This window comes from Varanus komodoensis, unplaced genomic scaffold (assembly GCF_004798865.1).
Source record: "Varanus komodoensis strain SLA01 unplaced genomic scaffold, ASM479886v1 scaffold13_3, whole genome shotgun sequence".
Classification (NCBI taxonomy): Eukaryota; Metazoa; Chordata; class Lepidosauria; order Squamata; family Varanidae; genus Varanus; species Varanus komodoensis.
The window spans coordinates 3,342,146-3,362,798 of NW_025335409.1; the positions used below are offsets into that span (position 1 = coordinate 3,342,146).

The 20,653-nt window shown below is 41.7% G+C and overlaps 1 protein-coding gene across 4 annotated transcripts in view; it reads left to right on the forward strand.

Annotated features, from left to right (window-relative positions):
• Window positions 1-17,153, forward strand: part of ALG12 (ALG12 alpha-1,6-mannosyltransferase) — a 31,761-nt gene extending 14,608 nt beyond the window's left edge. For all 4 annotated transcript variants that reach the window (XM_044423489.1, XM_044423492.1, XM_044423493.1 and 1 more), the window contains 2 exons: window positions 4,249-4,324; window positions 14,563-17,153. In XM_044423489.1, coding sequence (XP_044279424.1) covers window positions 4,249-4,324; window positions 14,563-14,797 — 311 coding nt within the window. In that variant the 3' untranslated portion in view covers window positions 14,798-17,153. The remainder of the gene's footprint in view (window positions 1-4,248; window positions 4,325-14,562) is intronic.
• Window positions 17,154-20,653: the final 3,500 nt, after the last annotated feature.

Here is a 20,653-nt window from a genome sequence, read left to right on the forward strand (position 1 = left end):
TAACCCTCTGGAAATGAGAAACCACGTTATCATTCATCAGATTCAACACTCTGTTCATTACAGTTATGTTGGGGTGGTGCTTCTCAAAGAAATCCTGGCACGGGCGTGCTGCTGCAGGAACGATGGACACAATCATGGCCATCTCCCCCGACCCCCCCGAGTGCGTTTGTGCAGGGAAGACGTGTGCGATCACGGGCATGCTCCTGCAGGAATCACGCACGTCTTCCCTGCATGAACGTGACTGCGATCGCGGCCATCTCCCCACTCGGAGGGTGCGGGGGAGATGGCTGTGATCTTGGTTGTCACCCGATGTGGAGTTCGTGACCCAAGTCAAAATTTTTATGAAATTTTTGGTTGTGAACCAAGGCGTTCGTGAGCTGAGCTACCACTGTATTACAATAATAACTGTAACCTGCTCAGTCCAGCCTATGCACATGTACTCCGAAGTACCACAACATTTAATTTTATTATTGTTGCTATTTATTTCATTAATGTGACATACCTCTCTGCCACGCTCCCCATTAGGGCTGATTTCCAGATTCAGAGGAGGAAGGCCCCTCTAGCTCAGATGGTGGGAAAGACCCACCAAACAGTCTTGAAGGCAGCAGCCTTTCCACTTCTTTGTCCCAGCACTGCACCTTACAGATAGACCATCTCTGCCCAAGGAGACTTCACCAGTGGCCCACCATGTGTGTTTATGTTACATAATATAAACACAGTGATATATAAGAGGGGACCCAAAAACCCCAGGAATTTATTTATAAAAGATCGTGTATTTATTTTTACATGTTCAGTCTTCAGTCACCTTCAAAGCACTCTCCATTTGATGCAATAAACCTATCAAGACATTTTTTCCACTGCTCAAAAATGGTTTTGAACTCATCGATTTTGATGCCTTTTAGTGCTTCTGCTGTTTGTTTGTTTCACCACTTCCACATCGGCAAAACATGTCCCTTTGAGGACATTTTACATCCGGGGAAACAAAAAAAAAAAAGTTGCACAGAGTGAGATCGGGTGAATAGGGAAGGTGAGGGACTCGGGTCATACCATTTTGGTCAAAAGCTGCTGAACACTCAGATGAACCAAACTTCACTGCTGTATGTTGTGCATGTAAATCAGCCATCACGAAATAGGTAAACCCGTTGAAAGAGTCTCCAAAAAACCTCACTGAAGCCAAACACGACCTCTCATAGCGCCCAGCTTATGCAGATGGAACACTCACCTAGCAGGGAAAATGTGTATTACAAGGGGCCCACCCTCCAAGAGATAATTCCTGTTTTCTTGGGTCCCCCCTCATATAAAATATGTATTAATATATTAAATATATATTTCTGTGATAAGCACACATGTGCACATGTGAACATATGTTTTCTTCTCCATGATTTCTTGCTGAATCCCCAGTGATTTTTCACAGAGCCCTGGGGACCCAAGGAACCCTGGCTGAGAAAGGCTGCTGATGGGAATGAGAGAAGCAGCTATTCTTGGTGAGCTTTCCAGGGCCAGGTGGGACCGACTGTTAGGATGAGGATGGGGAGTCCTTGCCTATAGACACAAAGATGGCAGAGGCAGAAAAGCTCATCTCAGGGCTACCATCTCTGGGTAGTCAGGCAGACTCTGGGAACAGACAGGGTTTGGGGGGGCCAGAGGGGACATGGGAGAGGAGCTAGAAGAGCCTGGCCCTGTCTTTGACCCCATGATGAAGCTCCGGGAGAGAAGGGCAAGTCAACTAGAGGGCTTGTGTCACTTTAGGAGGCTTGCCCATCCCACAGGTCACATCCAGATGGGTGGGCCTAGGGTCACCGAAAAGGAGTGTTCTTGGGTTCAACAAGCTGCTCCTCTATGCATGCTCAGATTCTTCCTTTGTTGGCTAGTGGATGTACACTGGAAATAAAGAGTTTTTGCCAAAGAACAGTCTATTGTGAAGGAAAGATCCCAGCTCGGGGCAGCTTTTCTCAAGTCTCCCTAAATCTGCTTTGCTCCGGGAGGGGTGCGATTGGGGAGTCATGAGGGAGCTGAGTTGACATTTATCATACACTACTTCTTTGACAGTAGCTGTAATACTGGGACGGGAGAGCACTGTTGCTTAAAGGCTGTCATAATTGTGTACAAATCATTATGACTATTAGTGGTGAGATGGTAAGTCAGCAGAGTCCATTCAGAGAAGATTGTCAAGCAGGCGCATTGTACCTCAAGCCAGCAGGCCAAATCTGACTCTCTGGGCCTCCCGCCACTGATCATTTGGTGGCTTCCTGGCTTTTACAGCTTTTTCACATCCTCAGGAAAGGAAACACCTTTCTGGAGGCTTGTTACTGGTCCAGAAGCTTGAAGCTAAAATGGATTGGCAATCTTTTGTGGTTTGGCTTCACCCATCACTGGAATATGACCTCCGAAAGTTTCTTTGAAATTGAGTTTGGCTATTCAGCTGGAAGAGGTTAAACACCCTTGCTGTAAAGGAAGGCAGCTACCAGGAAGGAAAGACAGAGAAGTTTGGGAGATCCCCGAGGCGGACTTCTCTGTCTGAGCCCAGCCGGATGGGTGAGACAAACCTCAGAAGAGGTTAATCAAGAAAGATGTCCGGCCTGAACCTTTTCATGAAAAGGGCTTTTGTGTTATAATTACAGCTGTGCACAAATGGCCTCACAAATCTCCACCCTATTTATGAGCAGAGAAATTAGCAGGGAGTTGTAGGGGAGAACATTTCATCAAATTTCTTCAAGGGAGGAGAAATTCTCCAACAGTTTGTCTGGCTAGAGCTCATTATGAACTGTGGTTGTGGCACAGATTCTTTCTTTCCCTCCAAAGAGTTTTTTGGTTTTGGCACTGCCAACAGTGTGGACAACCTGGTCCCCATCTTCTCACCTGGGAGAATTTATCCAAATTTTCCTGCTTGAACATTTTTTTTTTTTTATTTGAAGGAGAATGGTTGAAAAAGAAAACCTTGAAAAATGTTCATGCAACACTACGTAGGTCTAATACCCGGTTACTCCCTAGCAATTATATTGTTTGGGGAGCAATCCGGTGGGGATGCCCATAAGCCTCTGAACTAGGACAACTGCTGGCATCCTAGGCATGATGGGAGGAACATGAAGGAACCTCTCAGCTTGTGAATCAGCTAGATGCCCTTTATTGCCTGCCTGGCTGTGGCACTTTGGACAGGGAGGGAAGGAGGCTGGAGTGCTGCCAAGATGTGTGCTCTCCTCTCCCTGATTGCCCTCTTTACCTCTTCTCCGAGGTCAATCTTGAGATGTTGGAAAGGCTGTCGGCACAGTTCTTTTTACACCAGCTATGGAGCGGGGTGATCCAAGCACTGATCCCCAGCTCCAAGGTCAGAGTTCTTTTCCTGTGGCTGCCTAGATGCTGTTTACAAGCCATGGGACAGAATCATTGAACTATAGACCTGGAGGGGACCAGCAGCACCATCAGGTTCCTTATTTATATCGGATGCCTTATTTATATTTCTATCCTGCCTTTCCTCCAAAGAACTCAAGGCAGCATGCATGGTTCTTTCCCACCCTATTCTATCCTCACAAGCACCTTGTGCGGTTGGACCAGGGTCACTGGTTACCCCGTTAAGTTTCATGGCTGAGTGGAATTTGAACTGGGAACTCCCTGGTCCTAATGAGGTTCTGTAACCACTTTGCTCTGGCTCTCATTGACTTAAAGAAGAATTTTGGCAATGAGAAAGAACCTGTTCCCACCATGTCTGTCCACCTTCACTGCTTTGTTCTTCCTTTTGGCATGCTGACCCTTTTAATCTCACCCCACTGTTTTGTAAAACATTATTTTTCTGAACTGGGCTTCTCAGGAGTATCTTATTTGATGCAGTGGCAAAGATTTTACATTTGGGATGGGCAACTTGTGGCCCTCCTAATTATGTTGGACTACAGCTCCCATAATCCCTGACCATTGGTTATGCTGGCTCAGACTAATGGTATTTGCAAACTTGCATCATCTGAAGATTTCCTGTCACTGTTTCCATATTACAAAAAGTGCTGACAAGTAGATACATTTCTATACTTTAGGTTTCCTCTGTACTACCCAAAAGGGAATTCGCAAGGGAGATACACAACAGGAGCCTCGTCATTGAAACAAAAAAATGTGCAGGGGAGAACCTGGAAGAAATATTTGTGGGAAAGGACTGAGCTTAGTTCTGGCAGTAAAACACATTGAAGGCCTTACTTCTTGCTTTCAAGTATCTCCATCCTGAGGGTCTATTTATTTAGAAATGTCATTCCTTCTCTTTTTCAGATGTTTCCGTCCATATTGATGGAGCTGCAGCACAGACTGGAGTTTCTCGATTTTTGGAAGTCAATTCAGATTGGAGGTAAAAACAAACAAAACATGCAGTGTTTTCAAAATAGGAGTTTTCTGCTGTTTGCTGCGCATGAATGCACGTGCTAACATGATTATAATATGTTCTTAAACAGCTTGTCACAGTTGCAAAGCCCAACTTAGTTGGTTCTGTAGGAAAGAAACATTTGGACTCTGTGTAAATTCCCTTTCCCGGGAGGCTCTAGGGTGGGCCACTGTCTGTATTAGAGGAGCATAGCCTCTGAATTGGCAGATAGGGATCCAGCAAGAAATGACACCAAGAGGAAGAGCTTTCCTTCAACTCTCAGTCCAAGCCCAGAGACTGGAAGAAAACCTTTTAGCCCTAACATTTGAAAAGTACATGTACAAGCACAAGAAAACCACTCAACAGGATAAGTGTACTAATTAGTACACTCGAAAGAAAGAAAGAAAGAAAGAAAGAAAGAAAGAAAGAAAGAAAGAAAGAAACAAACAAACATTGGGGGATCCCATGGGAACCCTTCAAATACAACATGCAACACCTTTCTTGCTTTGCATCTGTGGGCTTTAGCTCTTGCAGATACATAAGAACATAAAACATATTATGGCTGCTGCAAGACATAAGCAGAGGCAGAGTGGTGGCCTCCAAACTGGATGGGGTGGTGGGTCACTGTGCTTGAGCAAATGCCTTGCCTTGTTCCTGGCCGAGTCAAGTGGTGATGAGGTGACAGAAGGGCTGAGCTCCACAAAGTGGTGCTTATCAGCCATTTTTGTTCGGCAGTGACCAGGTTCCAGCTGGGTAGGAGAGGAGGGCAAGCCAAGCTGAGGAAGCTGTGCCAGGAGGGGAAGGTCTTCTCCAGAATGCTCATCTTTCCTTAGTGGTGCTCTTTTCCTCAAACTTTGGGAGTTGGAGCCTTGCTGAGTATGGCCTGAAATTGGGAACCCTCCCACAAATTTACAGTTCAACCTGTGTTGCAAGGCCTCAGCTACAAGCTGTGCCAGAAGCCTGCTAGTCAGACAGGGCCGGCGTGGGAGAAGAAGCCCTTTCTTTGGTATTGCTTCTTGTTGGAACCCTGTCTAAAAAGCAGGAGGAGCTTTTTAAGTGTAAAAGCTGCCCTAGTCTAGAACCACTGGAAGGGACTGCTTTCCGCCAGCTTCCAGGCAGTTTCCTGCACAGAAGGGGAGGCAGCAGTGCGTAAAGCGTGAAAGGGCATGATGGAGCATAGTGGAAGGGTGCAAGGCTCTTTTGCACAGAGCTTTTGGCTCTGCTGGTGTCACTGCCCAAGGCCCTAGTCAGTGTCATGGGGAAGCATACCCCAGGGGCCTCCGAGACCTGCTTGGGTATTGGGTGGTTATTAGCACTGGAAGGTTACTAGATCCTGCAGTTCTTATGCTATTTGGCTTTGGCTTGGGCTACGCATTTGTGCACAGGGTCGAGGCTGCATATGAGCTAGGAGCATACATGGTTCACTCACAGAGTATGTAGGAAGCCACAGGAAAAAGTAAATATCAAACTACACAATTGGTGGTGCATATTTAGTGCTGTTCTTTACATTCTCTGCAAACAACAAAGAAAGCATTTTTCAACTTCAGTGAATTTGAACCTATGATATTTAGTCCAGAAACTGGCAACATACCCCAGCTCTGAAGAAATTTTCAAATAGACTCTTATATTTTGTACTAAAGAGTTTAATACCACTGAATATTAATATGCAAAATGCATACTTTCATATAAGTTGCGGGTATGCAGTCCCCAAATTCATTTGGGGTATTTCAAATTTTCATTAATAGAAATTTGGGGAAAATTTTTTGAATTTCCTAAAACTGGGGTATACTTCCTCTTCAGAACTCCCAAACATAATTTAATATACACCAGTAAGATTAATATGTGGAAGAATATTATTTCATCTTTCCTCTTCTAGTGGAAGTCTCAATTTAAGATTTGGTAACAGAATAAACTGACTCATGAGGGCCATCTGGACTGCAGCAAGCTTTCATTGCCATACCAAATAATGCCTTAAGAAAATTACAGGCATTAATTTATTTTTCACAAGACAGACTGCTGGAAGCTAATATAGACCAGACTCGCTAATCTTGGCATTACAGCCACTGAATTAGGATGAAAGAGTGTGGAGAATTTTAGAATAGTAGTATTTGGTGATGCTTGCATTCTAATAACAGCGTCTTCAGTAGCCAAAGGTAAAGTGCTGCTTGAAGACTTGTCCAGGTGTGTAGGTTTAACCAGCAGCCATTCTAGACTTTCTGTTTCAATTAGAAGCTGACTCTGGGGTGCTACCTGCTAACTACCGTGCTAGTTTTGAGGAGGATGGGAAAACTAGCCTAGTGTCAGGGAGTTGTTCCTTGAATTAAAGTCTGTAGGAGAATGATCTGTGCTACTTTGGATAGCCCTATACTGTGTAAATTAGGAAGGGAGACTGCCGCTTTGGAAGAGCAGACTGCTGTATTGTTGTCCCTCTGCATCAGGGGTGTTGGATTTCTTTCAGTCTGGGGACTGAATTCCATTTCATACAAATTCTTGGAAACTGCATTCCAGTGGTGGGTGGATCAAAATGTCCACTTATTGCTTTAGGAAAAGCATTTCATTAGAATAAGGGGGCAAGTGCGTAAAAGCCAAGAAAACACCAAACACTGGCTGGTTGAAGAGAAGGGGTGAGGCCTCTTCAGGCTTCTATAAGAAGAGCCATGCTGGATCTGGGTGATGGTCCATCCAGTCACATGGTGGAAAACCAGCTGCTCACAGGATCCCTCAAGTGGGATGGGTAGGTACAAGAGTCCCACCTGTCCAAGTTCCTCAGCAGCTGGTGTATGCAGGCATGCTGCCTCTGATAATGGAGGCAACATGTATCCAGCGAGGCTAGTAGCCATTGGTAGCTCCTCCCTGAATTTGTCCAGTCTCCTTTTAAAGCTACCTGAATCGGTAGCCACCACTACTTTCTGTGGCAGTTAATTCCATAGATTAAATATGAACTGTGTGAAGAAGTTCTTCCTTTTACCTGTACTCATTCTCTGGCCAATTAACTTGACAGAATGACCCTGGGTTCTAATATTATGGGAGAGGGAGAATAATTTCATTCTCTTTACTTTCTTTGAACCAAGTATAATTTTAAACACCTCTATCATGACTCCCCTTACTTGCCTTTTTTTCCTAAGTTAAACAATCCCAGTTGTGGCCATTCCTCATAGGGGAGTTTCTCAAACGCCTTGATCATTTTAGTTGCCCTTCTTTGCCCTGCACTCATTTAATTCCATGTCTGCTAGGTTTGCCCAGGAGCCTTTGGTGAACGACTGTCAAAATCCTTTCAGAAGTCCAACTAAACAGTGTCTACTGGATTGCCCTTATTAACACTCTCAAACAAGGGTGTAGTGGGGGAGGCCCTCGAGGGGTCAGGGAGCTCCCACCTATTTCGGGGTGATCACTGGATCACTGAAGTCAGGGTCACTGTCCCTCCCCCAGTGCCTTTCAAGAGACTTAATTTTGCTGGTTCGTGCCTGGCAGCTGCCACTGTGTTGGAGGCCTGAATTTTTCAGGGCTGCTTTTTCAACAGTTCTCAAAAGTTCCTGGGAACTATCTATCTGGGGAGGCCTGCCTGTGTGCTTTCTGTAACACTTTCCCTCATGGTTGGCTTCTGCTCCTCAGCAACATGTGGTCAGCTTTCCTTTGCTGCTCCAAAAAGTACCTCCCACCCCCCCTTACCCCCTCCCCAATCCCAGTTATTTAGGCAATTGGGAGAAATAATGGCTGGAGTGGGATAGAAGTATTGTAATTGGAGTATATTCACTGGAATCAATGGGAAAAATTAGCCATGAATTCTGATAGCCTTAAGCTCCTCTTGCTTCAGTTAGGCTATTTTACACAGGATTCAGTATGGATCCAGTGAAAGCACAATACAAGATTATTGGATATTTTGAGAAACTGGAACACCTGGACTCTGGACTCATGGAGGATCTTGCACACATAGGCACACACACAATCAGTGGTTGCAGAGACCACAGAAAATTAAAAGAAATCAAACAGTGATTATCAATCCAGACTACTGCTCTTCGGAGAATATAACTACATGTGCTTCTATAAGAGTGGGTAATTAGTGGCCAAGTTTCCTTTTTTCCTCTTTCCTCCCTGTTCCTTTCCCCTTGTATGTCATGATTTTAGATAGCAAGCCTGTGGACAGGAACAGCCTTATTAATTCCATATAAGCCAGTCTGGGAGCTTTTTGGCTGGAGAGCAGGGTATGGATGTAATTTAAAACATCATTCATTCATTATAACTTCTAGAAGCGGTGATTGCTCCTCCTGAAAAAGAGATGGCCTAATCTTGCATTCATTACTCAACAGAAATTCAAACAAAGCACCAAACCTCATTTTTATTGTACAATTATAGAACTCATAATCTTGGCAATGAGTGTAGCTGTGATGGGGCGTGGCTCTGACTACCATGAAGGGACCCCTCCCCATGTATACATTTCCCACTATGCCACCACTCTCAAAGAACTCCAGCAGATTAGTGGGATAAAATTTACCCTTGTAAGAATCATGGTGATTCTCTTTCAACAGGGCTTTTTGCTCTATATGCTTACTGATTCTATCTTTAATAAGGTTTTCAAGCAATTTATCCAAAAGCTAACTGGCTGGTAATTCCCTGGATCCCTTCATCCCCAAGATCCCTTTTTAAAAATTACTGTCACGTGTACCATTCTCCAATCATCTGCCAGAAACGCTGCTTTTAGGGACATAGTCAATATTTTGCTAAGAAGGTCGACAATTTCACATTTGATCTCTTAAAGAACTCTAGTGTGGATACCATCTGAGCTATATGATTAACTGACTTTCAGTTTATTAATAAGGTTGAGAATTTCATTTTTTGTCATCACTATCTGCCTTTATCCCTATGAGTCTCTTCCAGAATACATAAATTCAGGAACAGCCATCTACTCGACATCCTCTGCTGTGAAGTCGGATGAAAAAAATTCATTCAGCTTCTCTACAATCTCTTTATCCTTCCTTAGTGCTCCTTTAATTCCATTATCATTCAGTGCTCCAACTGCTCTTCTAGTGCATTTCTTTCCTCTCCTGTATTTAAATAAAATTTTGTTGCCTTGATGTTGTACTGATATTCTCATCAAAACATTTATTTGCTTCTCTTATTATCTGTAACATCTCCCTTGTACAAATTTGTGCTCCCTTTTGTTTTCTTGATTTAGGCAAGATTTCGATTTCTTGAATGAAACTTTCTTCTCTCAAATAGTTTCCTTGACTCTGCTTGTTACTTGCTGGTGACCTCTTGGATTTTGTGCTGCCTCTCCTCACATGTTGTATGCATATTATCTGTGCTTCTGTTATTGTGGCTTTGAGCAATCTCCAAGCATTTCAAGGAGATTTAACCCTCTTGAATCCCCTCTTCAACTTCTTTCTTATCAGTTCCCTCATTTTAGAGGAGTTTCCTCTTTTAAAGTCAAACACAACTGTGTTAGACCTTTTTGGCAATCTTCCACCTAATTGTATATTAAATCTGATAGTGCTGTGGTCACTGTTCCGATAGGTTCAACAACATTTACATCTTGTACTATGTCCTGGGTAAGCTCACCCAGGATTAAATCCAGGATTGCCTCACCTATGGTTGGTTCCATGACCATCTGCTCTAAGGCATAATCATTTAGGATATCACGAAATGTAACCTTTCTATAAGAACTTGACATACATTTTAACCATTCAATGTGTAGACAGTTGAAGTCAACCATAATTATAGCACTGCCTTTGTTTGAAGCCTCCCTGATTTCATTTTCCATCTAAGATCAACCTGAGTATTCTGGTCTGGAGGATGATAGCATACTCCTACGATTAAATTAGTTTTGGAGCCAGGAATCGTCACCCATAGAGTTTTTGTGGAGGAGTCTTCACACTTTAGAATATCAAGTTTGCTCAATTTTATGAAAGTGAAGAGCAACACCTCCTCCTTTACACACTTCCCGGATCCTAGGTGGGATGGATTTAACCCTTGAACTTGAGTTTCTTCACCCTACACATTATCTTCACTGCTCAAAATCTTCTGGAGAGGGAATGCGACTCTAAGAAAGCTGGCAGAAAAGTCGTCGTCTTTCATAAAGCACATGTCAGTCTGATGGCTCGTGCATTCTTGAATATTAAAAAAGTAAATGAAGAAGGCACAAGATAATAGTTGCAGCACAGATGGGCTGAGCACAGTGCAAGGGTGAAGGCCTTAATTGATGTGATTAACTGGAGCCAGCCAGCCAGGCTCGGCTCTGAGCTACTCCACTGCCTGCATCCTGTTGCAGTCTTCTCCACCCTTTCCTCTTCTGAAGGATGCTATGCTGGAACTGTAGAGTGAGGGCAGGAGAGCAGGGAAATCAACTTGTATAATTTCCTTCCCACTGAAATGATCTTGCTAGAGAAACAGACTGGAACTCAGGTATTTTGAAGATGTGCAATAGGAGGTTCCTGGGAATGAAAAATACTGCATGATGGAAGCTTCTTGAAGCTATGAAGGACTCTTCATTTGTATTTCTGTTATTGTATAGTGGAGCAAGCAAGAGATCAGGCATAAGAACTGAGCCAAAACGTATTCTTTCTGAAAATGAAAAGGGATTGAAGCTGAAAGGATCCAGACAGAGTTCCAACCTGTCGGAACTGGATTGAGAAAAGCAATTTAACAAGGCAATCCTATACATGTGTACTCAGAAATAATTGCTAGTGAGTCAATGAGGCTTCCGCCCAGGTGAGTGGGCATTAGATTTTAGCCTCTGTTGACCATATGATAATCCTCTGGAATTAGCTTTGCCTGTAAAGATGAAATACAGAGAGAAAGGCATTATATTATCTGTTACACATCCTAAGTCTGACTTGGTATTGATCAATACCAAACAATATGTGCATTCTTAAAAACAGTGATTTAGGAATTGAAGAAATTGGGAAGGTGAACAAGATGTACAACCTTTTCCAGGGAATACAGAACACACCGTGCTCTTTATACAAGTGGACATGTTGCCATAGCTGCAAACCAGCCAGCTCTGTACTGCTGCATTGAAAGGTAGCTGCAATTCTGTTGAAAACGTTTTCCTGTCCCTGTATCCACCTTCTATTACTGTAGCTGCTTCCCCTGTGGCTGGTAAAGCCTTTTGAACAGTGTTTAGCTGCATAATTCCCATTCCACCACTAGTGTCCCATTTCTCTACCCAGCTGGTTTGCATACCACTACTTTAGCTGTCAGATACCAGCGCTTGGTCTGCCACAGCAGCATAGCTGTCCTACCCCTCTGTGCTAAATGATATCATGCGTGGCTGATGGATTTTGTTGCTAGAGGCTCCAGGGTTGAACTAATGTCTGATGTGATCATATATAGACGTTTTTAATGACTGGGCAAGGCAGTGTCACTGTAGCTATCATTCAGTTACCAAATAGCCACTAGTTTTAAGTCCTCCTTCTTGCACAAAAGATAACAGATACCATTCTCCCCCAGGAATAGTATGGCTCTTTCTGTACTATTCCATAGATTCACTTCCCTCTTTCCTTGCCACAATCCAAGTCCTTTCAGGGAGTGCAAGGCAGCATTCCCTGAACTGGAGCCTTTCAGATTGGTACCTTCAGTCATTCTGAAAGATCCTTCTCTAGATGCCACTGTCAGAGGAACGGGGCTATAAGCAAGAGGGCCTTCTCAGTTGTAGTGCTCCATTTATGGAAACTCTCCCACAAAGAGGCTCACCCAGGACCCTATGTTCTGTTTTCAGTGCTAGTCAAAGACCTTTCTTTTCTCTTGGAGATTTTAGAGAGTTTGAGATGTTATGGCTCTTCTTATAAATGTCTGCATTTAGATTTTCCTGGACTGTTTTGGCAATTTGTATTATATTATTTTAACTGTTTGTAATTGGGCGGAAAACCTTTGTTATTGCACAGATTAAAAATAAAATACTTATAATATGTTTAGGCCTTGTCTCAAAAGCATGTACAACTGCGTTCCTGAAACTGGGCTCTTCCAGGTGTTTTGGGTCCATAAGCCCCAACAAGCACAGCCAGTTCTTAGAGATGATGGGTGTTGTAGGTTAAAACATATCTGAAGGAGCATCTCCTTCCATATGTGCCTGCCTGCCCCTTGAGATCTGGGTCAGAGGTCCTTCTTTGGGAGCCCCCCTTGAAGGAGATTAGGAGGGTGGCTACCCGGAGAAGGGTCTTCTCTGTGGTGGTGCTCCAGCTATGGAATATACTCCCCAGAGAGGTCTATCTATTGCCACTTTATTCTTTTTGGTGCCAGGCCAAAACCTTTTTATTTTCCCAGTATTTTCAGGTTTAGATTGTGATTTTAATTGGGGGTTCATTGTACAGAATTGATGCTGTGCTTTACTTTGTTTTATTCTAAGACCGTCCCTAGACTATTTGGTAATGGACAGTATGGAAAAGTTGTAAATAAAATCAAATAAATAAATAAAAACATCTGAAGAGACCGAGGTTGGGGAAGGCTAGCATACAATAAAACATATTATTTTTTAATTCAGGTGTAGTTGTTGCAGTAGTCCACATTTGTTAAAATAGTAGAGAACCCTTTATCCACAAAAGTAGATTCCAGGGAGTTATACAAAGATAGAATGAATGTCAAAAAACGGCATAAAATAAACATCAAGGCATAAAAGTGAAAGGAATAAACCAAATCAGCAGCTAAAAATGTACAGACAACATTAGAATGACCAAGCAAATAGAAACATTTAGATCTGACAACTAAGGAATACACAGACAGAATACAGACAGACAGAATACACTGTAAACAGACAGAATATACTGTATTCTGTCTGTTCATACACAGACAGAATACAGTGCCTTGCAGAAGTATTTACCCCCTTCCCTGACTTTTCCACATTTTATTGTGTTACAATCTGGAAGTGAAATTGAGTTAACAGATTTACTTGAGTACACAAGATACCCACCACCATGGTGCAAAATATTTTTTATTTTTAAATAGAAACTGGTGCTGATTAGTTGCATAAGTATTCATTCCTCTAAGTCAATAAGTGGTAGAAGCAACAACTGGGTAAATTTTGCCGATCTGAATCCTGGATTCATTCTTACAGGCAAAAGTGCTATCAGGTGGGAGGGCAGCTTTCAAGTCTTGCTACAAATTTTCAGTCAGATTGGCAAATGGACTTTAATTGAGCCATTCTATGACATTCAAGTCCTCGCTTTTAACCACTCCAGTGACAATCTGACTGCATGTTTAGTGTCCTTTTCTGCTGGAAGGTAAACCTCCACCCCATTCCCAGGCCCCTTGCAAACTGGAACAGTTTTTTCTCTAGAAGTGCTCCATCCATCTTGCCCTTGGTGCTCACCAACTTCCCAGGCTATGCCTAGAAAAAGCATCCCCCACCTCCCGCCTTGGCAATATGATGCTGCCACAACTGTTTTTCATTGTGGTGATGGTATTCTAAGTGCTTTTGGCTTTGTACAACACATAGCATTTTACAGGTTTGTGGAGCATCTTGGTGATAGCTATCCCATGGACAATTTCTCCCATCTCAGTTGCAGGTTTCTCCAGTTCCTTCAGAATTGATTGGCTTCTTGGTTGCTTCTTTAATACTGTCCTTAAAGACTCACTAAGTTCTCCAGGCAGAATTGTGGTTGAGACACATTAAGAATAGATTTAATGGCGCTCTGAGGAATGTTCCTAGTTTAGAATGTTTCTATGAGCCCAACCCTAATTATTGTTTCTGCACAACTTTATCCTAGTATTTTTATAGCTTCTTGAACTTTAAGATTCTGTTTATTTATATATGCTCCCCAACAAACTTGAGGCTTTTCTGAAACAGGTGTATTTCATCTGAGATCATGTACCAGAAGTATTTACACACAGGAGACTTCCAGTTATGTAAAGTGCTGTGTATGACTTCTGAAAGCAGTGGGTTTCCCCAGAATTTATTTAGGGATTCCACAGCAAAGTGGGTGAATATTTAACCAACAAGTATTAGTTTGTTTTTGTTAACTTTTGTGCTACAATAAAATATTTTGCACCATCACAGTGTTGCATACATCAAGTGACAACAATGCCAATTGAATCTACTTCTGCTCCAGGTTGTAACAGAACAAATGTGAAAAAGTCCAATGGAATGAATACATCTGGAAGGCAATTAGTTGTGTTTCTTTCATCTTCACATAGTTGTGTGTGTGGGAGGGTGGGGTATCAAAGGGTCTCTGTAGAAGCTTCTTTGAGGGCAAACTGATATCTCACGATGTTTAAATGCATTTGTTTTCTTACAGGTATGACAAAAGGGAAGACCTTAAACCAGGTGACCCACTTATGTTCTCGTACACACATGTCCTTATGGAGATGGATCCTGTTCAAATGTCACATTACAAGACAACCCACAGAGTACTGGCCCACATACCTGGCACCAGTGGGATTGGACTGAATTTTACTGCTCTACCTCCTGTTACTTTAAACTTGAAATCTAAACTGGTATTGTTAGAAAAACTTCCTAGTTCTGGCACATAAATTTTAACAAATTTTACATACATTTGCCAATGAAATTCTATTGCACTAATTCAAAACCATATTGCAATGGCTGTAAATGATCAAAAGAACCCTCTTTGATACCATTAATTTCTCTTATGTGAGTGGATTGCACATATACACATTTATATTTAATGTCAACTGTAAATAATTTTCAGGCAATTGAACAGCTTGAAAATCACAATGCAGAAAACTCTGTATTATATTTAGATGTACGATCTAAAGTTACCTATTCAGAGATTCTAAATAATTTGTAGTATTTTATGTCATTCTGGTTGTTAGTTTCAAGGGTATATTATTACTTCCCCTCCACTGACTACTAAGTACCTTTTTTGTCATTTTTAAGACCACAACATCTAAACCCATTCTGGGCAGGTACACACGGCCTTGCTGCCTACTCTCTGCAGCAGTGCATGATTGTAACAGCCTGAGAAGACAGCCTGTCCTTCTGGATATACATTTACAAATGTCACATTTGAAAGCATCTACAACTGAAAAATCCAGTGTGCATACACCCAAACTATGTGATTTAACATCTTACACAGTATCTGGGAATTGCCTATATGATCTGTGCCTTTCTGTCTTGGATTTTGTATAGGGCACTAACTTGTTTATGTGTGTGGACTCCATGGCAAAATCTCTAAAGCAGGTTCTCTGTCTTTATAGACTAACAGTTGTGGAGTATAACACAAAGGGGAAAAATAAGTTGCCCTTGAAGATGTTAACAACAGGCACTAAAACACAGATCAAGAGAAGAATAGTATACTGCATTGCTGACAACCTGTCCTTACTTGAAAATGTTTTAATGGCAGTAAGCTGCAAGAGGCATTCTAGTTGCAAAAGTAGAAACTTGGTTAATAAGAGTCATTCAGCAAAATGATCTGAGATAAGTTTTCTGTACTTTCTTATTCATGTTAATTAAACTGAGGTGTTTACGTGGTAAAGCACATCCCAAACAAGCAGGCATACAATCTGATCTTTCAAGTCAAATGAGTGATTTTATCTAATTCTTTCAATGGTCACAATGCTGAACACTTGATACCTCATGAAAAGCCTTGAGGTGATACAAGTGCCCTGCTGTTGTGGCCTGCAGGCATTGAGGAACCCAGGATTGATCTGGCCACAACAGATGTTATGCAAATATACTGCTTCAAATTACTCTTACAATACTGAGTGTAGTCTGGCAAGGAATGAGTAGGGTGCAGATGTATCTGGATGGAACAAATACCAGCCTGTAAAACCGGTTCATCCACACTGTCCTGCAGTTTCCTTGCCTATTATGTCACACATTTAATCAGTTTTATTGTGCTTCAAAGGGAATAGCACAATGTATTTAGGTATTCAGCACAACTGGTGCCACTCAGGGTAGGTGAAACAGTAACACACACAGCCTTAAGCTTGGTGCCATAATCACAGTAGCCCTTATGCAGCACTGACATAAATATTAGGCACTGCTGTGTTGCTTTATGTTTCCAAGACATTGCTGATGGATGACTCTATTGGATTATTTCCTTTAAGCTTAAAACCCAACTCAGTACTGCTAGAAAAACATCCTACACCACCTGAGATTTCTAGTTGTAGCCATTTTAAGTGAGGTGGGGAATACCTGGTGTTTTGAGTATATGCAAACTGTGGATAAATAGGAATATTAATATTTATGGTCTCATAAAAGCCACACCTTTTAATTTAGCTTACCTTCAAAAATTCTATTGTAAATCAATGGTTATATGCATGCAGATAAGGCTTTCCCTCCCTTCAGCTGAATTACTTCTTGAGTTCAACCTAAACTAAAAATGTGTACAGATATGTGTTGCTATGTCACACATTCTCCAAGTGCACATCTGTTCCTGACAAACTCTTTTACTTGTCAGGACTGTTAGAGCTGTGGGCTATGCTGTTATGTGCCGTCTGGTTGCCTCCAACTTATGGCAACCCTATGAATGAAAGCCTTCCAAAATGTCTTATTCAAGACAGCCCTGCTCTGCTCTTGTAAATTCAGGCTGTGGCTTCATGTTACACAGTTATCCATATCCTCATTTTGAGACTTATTATGCCTGGCTGTACCCTAAAGGCTACCTTTCTGTGAAGTCATTACCTGAAGAGGCTGAAACAGGATATTCTTCTGCTAAATTTGGAATATGAAGGCAGTCTCAATACCAGTCCTCACTCCAGCCAAGAACCAGTCAATATGCATATTCATGGAACAGCTGACTATGGAAAGACTTCGTGTCTCAAGTTGTGAAGGAGAGTTACCTTCGCAGGTAACCAGAATGTGTTGGACTATGTATATACAGGTGTTATGGACTTACAAAGTGCCATAAAGCTTATTAATTTAAAACTTTGAGTTAAAGTTGAGTTTTCTACTTCAAGAAATTGTCATCACCATAGACAGAAAGGAACCAGAAGGAGAGAAAAGGAAGGCCTCCAAAGCATCACCATAGAGAGGAAACGAAAGGGGAGAGAGGGAGCCCTCCAAAGCATGCCTTCCTTCTCTGCCCATCCAAAGAGGGAAATCTCTCCAGCATTTTCTTGCTGCAAAAAGGAGGCACTGGTGAGTTTGGGTGCCTCCCCAAGAGATACACAGTTTTTCCACTTTCACAAGGGTACTGCACCCCTAACCCCCACAAATGTGGAGGGCCAACTATACATGATCCAACTTACATACAAATTTGACTTAAAGATGAATTTCCATATTCTCAGGAACAGAAATAATTCAGTTACTGAAGACTGATCTTGATAAACGTGTCTGTGTGACCCACATTTTGGTTTGGCTTTGCACAGAACTCATTCATGATTGCTGTTGGAAATCACTGGCCCAAAATGTATGGCTGATAAAATTTCCCAAAATGCAGTGAGAAAACCAAACCAAATCATCACTTTCTGGCTAGTATGTAGCCTGCCTCATTCAGTAGCAACCACTGTGAGAACTTGCAATGGCAGCCATTAATTCTGAAAATAGGAAACTGCAATGAAAGTAAAGTGTAGCTCAAAATCTGCATCACTAAAACTGTTTGGACTGAAGAAAGAGTTATTGATGAGTTTTAAGATACATTTCTGTTTGCAAAAAGAAAGCAGTGGTTACTAAAATAGATTAGGTATTCAAACCAACACTTCAGGTACAGTAGCGTTGTCTATATGAGTTTTCAGATTATTTACTGAAACTGGTCAAACATCTTTTCCTCCCCTTCCCACAAAGGAGTAGGTAGAGAGCTAAGATGGGTTTACATCCACACCTACTCTCTTCATTCTGCTCAATCTTACGTTCTTCCTACACTGCCCTGATTTGCACAATCATCCATGCCCACTGAGGTTTCAATAAGCCACAGTGAGTTGTAGTGTGTCCCAGCCACCAATGTGAATATTCATGTAGGCCACCAAGTCAGGTGGGCTTGGTGGCTTGCCATGATGTGCAAACCTGGGTAGGGTGGCTCATTATTATGCCCAATAGAATGCTGGGAGTGTCTTGTTAATCATGGCAACAAGAATTTGGAGCAAATATATTTTGCAGTTTTGTTACAAAACTTCTCAGTGGTAGCCTCTCGCTCCCCAAACTTTCACTGGAAGGGCATCTGCAGGAACATTTTGCTGAGGGGATGGGAAAAGAAACAAATTTAATCTTCAGTTCAAAGGAAGAGCAACCACAGGAGAGAGAGGAACAGTGCATCCAAGAATAGGCCAACCCAGTTTCATAGATGCAGTGCAAACTTCTGTTGTTATATTCTCATCCATTTGGCCAACTTAATGTTCTCCCTTCTCCATTTCAATGTTTTTTTTTAGATTGTTAGCATTGTGTATTGTGTTTTTAGATTGTGAGACTAAGGTAGGAACTGTCTTATTACTGAAACCTGTAAACTGCTCTGGGAGTCTGACTGTAGAATAAGTAAAATAAACGTTAACTGATAGTCAATTGAAGCATAAAATGAACCTTGTTAACCAATAGCCAAATGAAGGCTGCCACTGTACAAGCAAAGCCAGTGTTCCTTCACTATGTCACAGCCAATCACTTTAAGAGATGTGAGTGCTTAGCTTAGATTTCATAGATTTGAACTGGAAATGTATTCCTGATCCTTGCTTTATTTTATTAAACACTGATTTAAATAGAAAGGGATACCATGTACAGGTACAGGCAAATGTCAGAAGCCTCTGAACCAAAACAGCTGAAGTGCCTGGTTTTAAAGGAGAAATAGCATGGATTATGGAAACCTGGTGGAATGGAGAATACCAATGGGATACGGTAATTTCTAGATATACGCTGTATGAAGGACAAGAGGAAAAATGGAGGTATTACTATGTATGTCAAGGATGGCATTGAGTCTTGCAAACTTGATGACCTCAAAGATACAGACTCCTCCACAGAAGCACTATATGTAGGATTACCTGACTCCAGACCTAATTTAGTCCTAGGAAACACTATCTTCCCCTAAACTAGAATGCTCAGGTTGATCTTGAGATTAAAAATGAAATCAGGGAGTTCTTTCTCACACACACACACACACACACACACAGAGGGAAATGTTATAATAGTGGGTGACCTCATCTTCAACTGTTCTACCTCTCACAAACAGGTCAAATTTCTCGATGACCTAAATTACTCTGGGGATACAACTGAAAGGGACACAATCTCGGATTTAATCCTGGATGGGTTGTCTGTGACCTGGTATGAGATATAAATGTTGCTGAACTGTGGAAACTGATCACAGCACTATCTCATTTACTATATATTTAGAGGGAAAATTATAAGTTATCCAGCATAGTAACTTTTGACTTCAAAAGAGAAAAATAATTTCAAAGGGTGAGTCAAAAGGGCTAAATCCCTTCAAGATGCTTGAAAATTACTCAAAATCACAGTAACAGAAGCTGAAATAATATGTATACTACAAGTTAAGCAAGGTAGGTCAAAGCCAAAGATACAACAGCATGGTTAGAGTAATGTCAAGGAAATAGAAAAGAAGGCTTCACTCAGAAAGTAGCATCCCTGCCCAAATCACGAAAACAAATGGGAGCATAAGCCTGCATGAGGAGAGCGAGAGGGAAAAAAGACCATATTACTAGCAACATCAAGGTGAACAATAAAGAATTCTTTAAATATATCAGAAGCAAGAAACCAACTAGAAGGGCAGCTGGGCCTATTAAAGGAATTGCAAAGGAGGTTAAGGAGATAGCGGAGAAGCTGAATGGACTCATCTGTCTTCACAGCAGGGGATACTGGGCTTAAGTTCCTGAACTTAAGTATTTTGGAAGGGAGTCAGAGGAATAAAGGCACATAGTGGAGACGAAAAGGTGAAATTCTCAACTTTACTGACAAAATGAAAGTGAAAATTATCACTTTCAGGCCCAGATGGTATCCATCAAAGAGTTCTTAAAGCACTCAAGTATGAAATTGCTGACCTTCTTGCCAAATTATTTAATATGTCCTTAAGATATATACAACTTCTGTACCAGAGGACTGGCAAATGGCCCATGTAATACCAATTTTTAAAAAAGAGATCTGGGGGGATCCAGGAAATTACAAGCCAGTTAGCTGAAAAGCTGTTCTGAGTGAATTGATTGAAAGCATTATTAAAGACATAATCAGTAAGTCGATAGGAGAAAAAGTCTTGCTGAAAAAGAATCAACATGGCTTCTGCAATCCCCTTGTGTTTAGTTCTGTCTCACTAAACTTTTAGAGTTGACAGTGTCAATAAAGATATGGACAGAGATTGGATACACATTATATACTTGGGCTTCCAAATGAGATTTCAGAAAGTACCTTATCAAAGACTTTTGGACACTTAACAGGTATGGAGTAAGAGGGAAGTCTTCTTATGGATTAGTGAAAGGTTAAATAGAAAGCAGAGA